Here is an 8,326-nt window from a genome sequence, read left to right on the forward strand (position 1 = left end):
CAAGTTTAGTGTCATCTGCAAACTTGCTGATGGTGCAGTCCACACCATCCTCTAGATCATTAATGAAGATATTGAACAAAAACAGCCCCAAGACCAACCCTTGGGGCACTCCACTTAATACCGGCTGCCAACTAGACATGGAGCCATTGATCACTACCCTTTGAGCCCGACGATCTAGCCAGCTTTCTATCCACTTTATAGTCCATTCATCCAGCCCATACTTTAACTTGCTGGCAAGAATACTGTGGGAGACACTATCAAAAGCTTTGCTAAAGTCAAGGAATAACACATGCACTGCTTTCCCCTCATCCACAGAGCCAGTTATCTCATCACAGAAGGTAATTAAGTTAGTTAGGCATGACTTGCCCTTGGTGAATCCATGCTGACTGTTCCTGATCACTTTCCTCTCCTCTAAGTGCTTCAGAATTGATTCCTTGGGGACTTTATATCCCTCCTCCCTACACCGTTGTTTTATCCACGCATTGAGACCATGCAGTTCAGCCTGTCTTACTGGCCCTGGCACATGGAATTGGAAGAACTACAGAGAATGCCGCCATGGATGTCCTGAACTTTAATCTCTTACCTAGCAGCCTAAATCGGGCCTAAAGGACCTCTCTCCTATTTTTCACTGTCATTGGTACCTATATGTGCCCCAAGCATTGGCTTCACCTCAGCACCATCTGTATGTTTACCTAGATGTCTTGTGAAAGCAGCTACCTTCGCACCCAGCAGACAATTCACCATGCAGTTGTCCCACTCATCACAAACCCAACTATCTATATTTCTAATAATTGAAACCCTCATTACTATTGCCTGTCTGTTCCCAGTAACTGGAGTCTCTGCCCTCAGAGGAATATCTTCAGTGTGAGAGGATATCATGACATACGCTTAAAGGTGGGTCCCAACAATGAGATTGTTTCCCTCCGCTCAAGTTTGATGCTCTCCTGCCCCAAGACTTTTGTCCTCATTAACAGAACAGAGATGGTCAGACAGGAGGAGGGACCGCTCTACTATGTCCCTAAAAGTCTCCTCTGTGCACCTCTCTGTCTCCTTTCGCTCCTCCAGTTCAGCCACTCTGGCCTCAGGAGCCTGTACTCTGTTTCTGAGGGCCATGAGTTGCTTGCATCACACATTCATATATGCCACCTGCCTACGAGGCAGGTAATCATGCATGTTGCACTCAGTGCAATAAACTGAGTAGCCTACAACCTGCCACTGGTCTTCTTGTCTGCATATTTACCCTTGGGACTTTTTTATTTAGCCTAAATTTATGGTATGTTTGTAACGTGTACTGGTTTTTCTTTATTCAATCAGTTATTTTCTAGGGGGACTGATGACTATCTAATTGTTAAATCCTTGGGACTCTTCCGCAGCAGCCAAAATCTCCTTATCATGGTAGCTCACTCAATTGTTATGCATTCTCCCTCTCTCTCTCTCTCTCCCACCAACCTGCCCAGGATAGCATTAGCCCAGACAATTTTGACTTATTCAGCATAATCAGTTATTACAGAGATATTACATTAATTTCATTTTTCTAATTTAATGAAGTTAAGATTTAAGATTATATCTCATTAGAGTTCTTTTACACTCACCGTTTATTTGGATCTTTTATCAGGAGACCCGAAAGTAATGACTTTGCATCTGACGAGAGAGTTCGAGGGAATTTTATGTCCTCCATTAGTATTAGTTCAAACAGTTTCTCATGATCCTGGTTGTAGAATGGTAATCTCCCACACATCATTTCATACATGACAACTCCCAGGCCCCACCAGTCCACTGCACGACCATAGTCATTGTCTTCTAATACCTAAAATTAAAAATTAAAAAACCCACGCATAAATCATATGGAATTTCAAACAGATCTTTTCAATCAGTTTAGATTTAAGGTTTTCATGTATTAACATATCTTTCAACCTCGTCATGCTGTAATATGGGGCACAGATTCCCAAAACATTGGACACAGAGACATTGACCTTACAAAGTTTATTGCTTATTACAAAATTGAGCCCAACTAGTGCTAGTTGAAATTCTATTCATGCTAAATGGTGCTGTGACAGCACAACTGTTATTTATATAACTGTCTGAGGCAAACAGAACAGAGAAGGTTGTCATCAATGTGACCAGTGCATTTTTCCTTCCCCTGTTCTCCCCATTCCTTCCCTATTACCCTATCATAGGGCCCTCCATTTCAGGAGAGGAAGGGAAGCTTGATCTACTGGCCATCAACCACCGCCGATGTCTTTAGCTCCTCTCTGACTCCTCTCTTAGGGGTTTTCTCTTTCCTCCTCCCCAACTACCTCCTCTCGTCACTTGGGCTCTCCAACTGCAGCAGGAGAGTCTAAAACTAACAAACGTTTTAACACTCTTAAAGTATGCATAGCTTCCTAGCAGGCTATTCATTTGTTGGAACCCCAGCTACACTTCCCTGCACAATCCAAAGCACAGCATACCAGAACTGATTCTGGGGCACTGAAATATGCTTGTCTCCACTGTTCATGGCTCCAGAGGATTTCTCATGCCACAACCCTTCACCTCAATATCCCCAGAGAGAATGGAGATAAGCAACCTAGACAAGCTGGTTTCAATACACCTTCATAATGAAATGGAGAAAGGTATCACAGAGGAACATGGCCATAAAGAAGCACTAAATGCATCCTGAAAAGTGCTCATTTGTTCAAATTCCTTTAATGATTTATCTAAGAACCTTAAAAACTCTGTGACAAGTAGAAGTTAATAATATGCATTCCTTCATACGAAAGACACTAATTTTAAGAGCACAGGGCACAAATATTTACTCAGGACAGATACACTCAAGAGGCAAAATACAAAATGCAACTTTATTTTGTAAAGAATCTTTTAAATAAATGGTAACTCAAAATTTTATAAGGAGTTCAATATAATGAATTACAGACCTGAATAATACACTATAGAGATAATTTAAGAGACACAGGTAAAGGAAATAAGAGATTTTCCTCTGTGACTTGATAACAAAGATGCAGAGACAGGGGAAGGCTGTTCCAGACAAAAGAAGCTGCTGAGGAGAAGGATTTCACAACGACAAAACTCTACTGAGTTGCCAAAAGAGTGGTCAGATAAGTGAAGTGACCTGGAATGGAAGTAGACACACACAAGGCACTGTAGGTCAGTTATAGTCAATGCAACAATACAGAGGAAAAAAAGGTTTATTTAAAAAAAGAGACATCCAAATTTACTTGGGACCTTGGAATGAACAAGGAGCCAGTGTAACTGTTTGGGCATAGGGATGCACTTTTTCGTACTTGTGACAAAGCAGCCAGCAGCACCTGTACATGCTGGGGTCTGAAAGCCTAAGTCTTTTGGGAGAGGACAGAAAATGGAGTTGCAATAGCCAAGGTGAGAGGTGATGAAGATAAACAGAAATGGTTGGATTATATCAGTACTACTTTAAAAAACCTTTATGTAGTTGCTCTATTGTTGAATGCTGAAATCGAAAGGGAGCAAATCTGAAACAGACAAATGAAGAAAAGACAGTCTCTACCTTTCATAACTGTTGTTCTTCAAGATGCGTTGCTCATGTCCATTCCAATAGGTGTGTGCGTGTGCCGTGTGCACAATTGTCACAAGTTTTTCCCCTAGCGGTGGAGCTCCCTGGAGTGGTGCCTTTGTGACGGTTATATTGGTCCCTGCCAACCCGTCGCCTGCGCAGTTCCTCTTTGCTAGAACACTCCAACAGAAGGGAGGCGGGCGAGATTTGGAATGGACACAAGCAACATATCTTGAAGAACAACAGTTATGAAAGGTAGGTAATCATCTTTTCCTCTTCGAGTGATTGCTCATGTCCATTCCAATAGGTGACTGCCAAGCAGTTTCAAAGGAGGAGGGGTCGGAGTTCACCGAGTTGTTGATTGCAGTACTGCCCCGCCGAATGCTGCATTGTCTCTCGCCTGTTTAGTGATGGCGTAGTGCGACGTGAAGACCAAGTTCCTGTCTTGCATATGTCCTGAATGGGGACTTGTGCAAGGAACACAGCAGAACATGTCTTCACTCTTGTGGAGTGTGCTGTCAATGCCGGGCCTGGGATCTTAGCCAGGTCATAGCACGTTCTGATGCAGGACGAGATGGGAAGCCCTTTCATCCTCTCAGCGATTGCAATAAAAAGCTGTAGTGACTTACAAAACAGCTTTGTGAGTTCAGTGTAGAAGGCTAGGGCACGCCTGACATCCAGGGAATGGAGTGTCAGTTCTTTGTTGCTGGCATGAAGTTTAGGAAAAAATACCAGTAGAATATGCCCTGGTTAACGTGAAACTGGGATACTATATTGGGTAGGAATGCTGGGTGAGGGAATAGCTGCACCTTGTCAAAGACTGTGTAGTGGGGCTCAGAAGTCAGCGCTCTGAGCCCCTTCTGACCAAGGTTATGGTCATCAGAAAGGCCACCTTCCACGAAAGATAGGATATGGAGCAGGTGGCCAGAGGCTCGAAAAGGGGATCCATGAGTCTGGAAAGGACCAGATTAAAATCCCACTGAGGAACGGGCTGCCTCACCTGCGGGTAAAGCCTATCCAAGCCCTTAAACCGGCCCACCATGGGATTTGTAAAGACTGACCTACCTGGCAGACCCAGATGGAAGATTTAGAGGGTAGAGGCTTGCTACAGGGAGGTACTTTTCTGTAGAGACCAAATGGAGAAACGCTTCCATTTTGCCAGGTATGTTGTGCGAGTGGAGGGCTTTCTGTTCCACAACAGAACTTCCCTAACAGAGTCCGAGCATTGCAAGTCAAATGTCCATCCACACCAGACTCGATGGATCCTCCTGCTCACCCTTCGAGGCTGGAGTCAACAGTGTTGGGACCAATGGACCAGCCTTCCGGTGTCTCAATGTGGGATACACCACACTGGAGTCCTGTCAGCAGTTCTTGACAAGGGAGCAGCATTGTTCCACCTTCTTCTTATGCAGCACCTGGGATTGTGATTGTGATGAGCCGGCCTTCCGCATAGGGAGCGGTGCTGATGCTCCTTATGCGGGTCCTCCCTCAGTGCTGAGATGTCCTGCACTGAGACCAGTGCGCTGTGAACTGAGGTTGCCGGTGCCAGCTCTTGAGTCAATTGGGGCCTGAGAGCAGACTCCATCAAGAGGAACTTGAGGCAATAGTTTCTCTCCCCCTCTTAGTTCTGGGCTTAAAGCCTCTGCAGATGGTGCACCGCCTTGCAAATAACCCTCTCCCAGGCACTTCAGACAAGTGGCATGCGAATCCCCTCTTGGCATAAGCTTACCACACCTAAGGCACGACTTGAACCCCTGGGGCTGCGGCATGCCCCAGAGACAGGGAAAAATATTTCCGAGGGAACACCCCCAACTTAAACTTACTAACAAACTAACTGACTAACTAACTAAGATAGTGAAGGATAACAACTATATACAGGGAAAACCACTAGGAAGCACTTGCTAAAGCAAGAGACCAGATGCTCTAACGACCATCACTGGCGGTAAGAAGGAACTGAACAGGCGCTGGGTTGGTAGGAACCTATATACACTGCCACAAAGGCGCCACTGCAGTGGGCTCCATAGCCAGCCCCACAGGTACTGCTAGGGTAAAAACTTCAGATAATCATGCACACAGCACGCGCACACACCTATTCAAATTGACATGAGCAATCACTCAAAGAAGAATAGTATTTCACACAAACAAAATTAGCTTGTGGAACTCATTGCCACAAACGATCACTGAGGCCAAGAGCTTAGCAGAATTCAAAAAAAGAAGAGGACATATATGGATAATGAAAATATCCAGATGTATACTAGTCAGGATATTTTTAAAAGGAAAAAAAAATCAGAAATGAAATAAACCCTCATAGTTTAGGGCACAAGGCAATCTAACCTTTGAAAGTTAGGGAAAAGTTTCTTCCTATGACCAGGTTATTCCACAACTGTTCTAACAGAGCTTCTTGCACCTTCCTCTGAAGCATTTGATACTGGCCATGGTAAGAGACAGAACACAGACCAGGTGAACCACTGGTCTGGGTCAGTATGGCAATTCCAATGGCCCCATGTCAATGTATATGCTCGAATACTTAGTCTCCATTATCATTAAATATTAGAAGTAGCATGATGAAAATGTATATTACTAAGGGCATGTATATAACTAAGATCAAGAATTGTAAGTTTTAACAAATTAACTCATGCTATTTATACATCAGTTATATTTACTTATGCCAAAACACAGAGACTCATCAGATACTCTTTATTATATCAGAATTTGATATTTTCAAGGAAAAGGTGAGATTTTGGAGAGTGTAAAATTAAACTAATTTCCTGTATAAATACATGTGACCAAATGAACTAAAATTACTTCTGCTTTTTAAGATTAAATATTGTATGAGTAGGAGACTCTTGCAAGCGATTTGCTGAAAAACTGATTATCAATTTGTGATGTTTAGAATCTTTTAATCACCATTTTCTCTAACCTAGAGGAAAGGTAAATTTTTCACACGTGGTCATTTCTACTGTTAGCATTTTTCTTGTAATGACAACAAAATAAATAAAACAGTGACACAATGGTACCTATACAACACATAAGATGAGGTGTGGACTGAATGTATGAGTTAGAAAATGGCAATGGAGAAATTTTTTTTTTCATTTTCTGAACAAGGCATTATCACATGGCCAATAGCTGGAATGTACCGTATGTGGGGCTTTACCTAATAACAATAAAAAGTATGAGCAATCTTTTGCTGCATTCCCACAACAGCAACAAAACAGTAGTACAAAGAAAGAGCCAAATGTGATTCTTAACTTCTTTTTACATAAAATAATAAATAAGCATAAAAACTGGATTAACTGCCTCGCGAACCCACTATCACCAGCCGGGTTCTCATCCCCAGCTGGCAAAACTGGCAACCCTTTATTTTTGTTTAAATACCTGGTTTACAGCCAACTAGAGAAGCAAGTGCATTCAAAGGTTTTAGTTTAGGAAAAAGAGCAATAAAAAATAATGTTAAATTATGGAAAATGTGTGTCAGTTTATCATAATATAAATTTAATAACGTATAAGTAAGTCATAGTAAACACAACATTAATTTTTTTCTTTACATCAGAAATATGTGCACAATTCTATCTTGAGAATTTTTCAGAATTTACAGAATGTGGAAAGTTAATGGCACTGGTTAGTGCTCAGTACCTCTTAGGATCAAATCTATATTAAGTGTATATGTACAAGAGTGAGTGTCTGTGTAAGTATTTTCTCTTAATGCTACAGTATCTTTTTCAACCAACTCTTAAATCTTTTTTTTTTAAATTGAATGCATCTTAAGGTCAGGAATGCTTCAGCTCAATTGGCTATACACACCTTTTAGAGTTGCACAGCCTGAAAGCTTAAAGGAGCATGACAAAAAGTTAAGTAGTGTACGAATGTCATAAGAACAGTATTTTAAGATTGTTCATGAGTTCACCACAGAACTGCAAAGAAACAGGAAGAAAATATAGAAATGATGACTACACTGAATATATACTGAACAGCTGCATTTTCTTGAATTGGGGTGCCTATTTAAGTCATATGCTTGGTGCCCTCCTCCCCCAAACAAAGTGTACACTACTCAAGCTAAACAAGTCATTCAAGTACACTTTTGTCTTTTCCTCGGGACTCTTTTATAGAAGGTTGCAAAAGTTCTAATGTCACCCCTCCTGTTCAAAGGGCATAAGAGCCTTCTAAAAGATTAGTAAAGAGGTGTGAGCTACAGTGTGTGTGATTTCAGTATGCAGATGACAGCCAGCTCTACTTCATCACATCAAGTCATTGTAGCTGGCTTACTTACCTAGTGTTTGATGGAGAAGCAAGCTGACTGGAGGTCAACTTGGATAAAACTGTGGGCTGTGGAAAGACTCAAGAAATGAGATATTATGGGCTCCCTTAAATGAGGAGGCATGCCTGTCATTTGTTACCATGGGTCACAACTTAAAAGATTATGTCGGGTTGCTTACCTACTCCTGTATGTCTAGACAGCAGCAGGAGCCATTTGAATTTGACTAGAAGATTATCAGTCTGATTCTCATTAAGGCCTTAAAGTGGCCATAAATTAAATTTACGATTAAACTGTGATGATTATTAAACTTTAACAGACACTGGAATGACTCTAAAATGTACAGTCTTATTTGTATCTAACACAGGGCATAGTATGGGTTGCACATGTGCTTTACCAAAGACCTGCACATGTTAAGGCGTACTATGGTGGACTAGTAAAAGCAGCAGAGAATCCTGTGGCACCTTATAGACTAACAGACGTTTTGGAGCGTGAGCTTTCGTGGGTGAATACCCACTTCGTCAGACGCAGGTAGTGGAAATTTCCAGGGG

General features: G+C 41.9%; 1 protein-coding gene across 3 annotated transcripts in view; it reads right to left on the reverse strand.

Moving 5' to 3' along the window:
• The window catches only part of AKT3 (AKT serine/threonine kinase 3), a 297,009-nt gene that overhangs the window by 38,259 nt on the left and 250,424 nt on the right, over positions 1-8,326 (reverse strand). For all 3 annotated transcript variants that reach the window (XM_032801103.2, XM_032801111.2, XM_032801112.2), the window contains one exon: positions 1,593-1,807. In XM_032801103.2, the coding sequence (XP_032656994.1) occupies positions 1,593-1,807 (215 nt within the window). The remainder of the gene's footprint in view (positions 1-1,592; positions 1,808-8,326) is intronic.

Source organism: Chelonoidis abingdonii, chromosome 3, assembly GCF_003597395.2.
Source record: "Chelonoidis abingdonii isolate Lonesome George chromosome 3, CheloAbing_2.0, whole genome shotgun sequence".
In the NCBI taxonomy this organism is placed as follows: domain Eukaryota; kingdom Metazoa; phylum Chordata; order Testudines; family Testudinidae; genus Chelonoidis; species Chelonoidis abingdonii.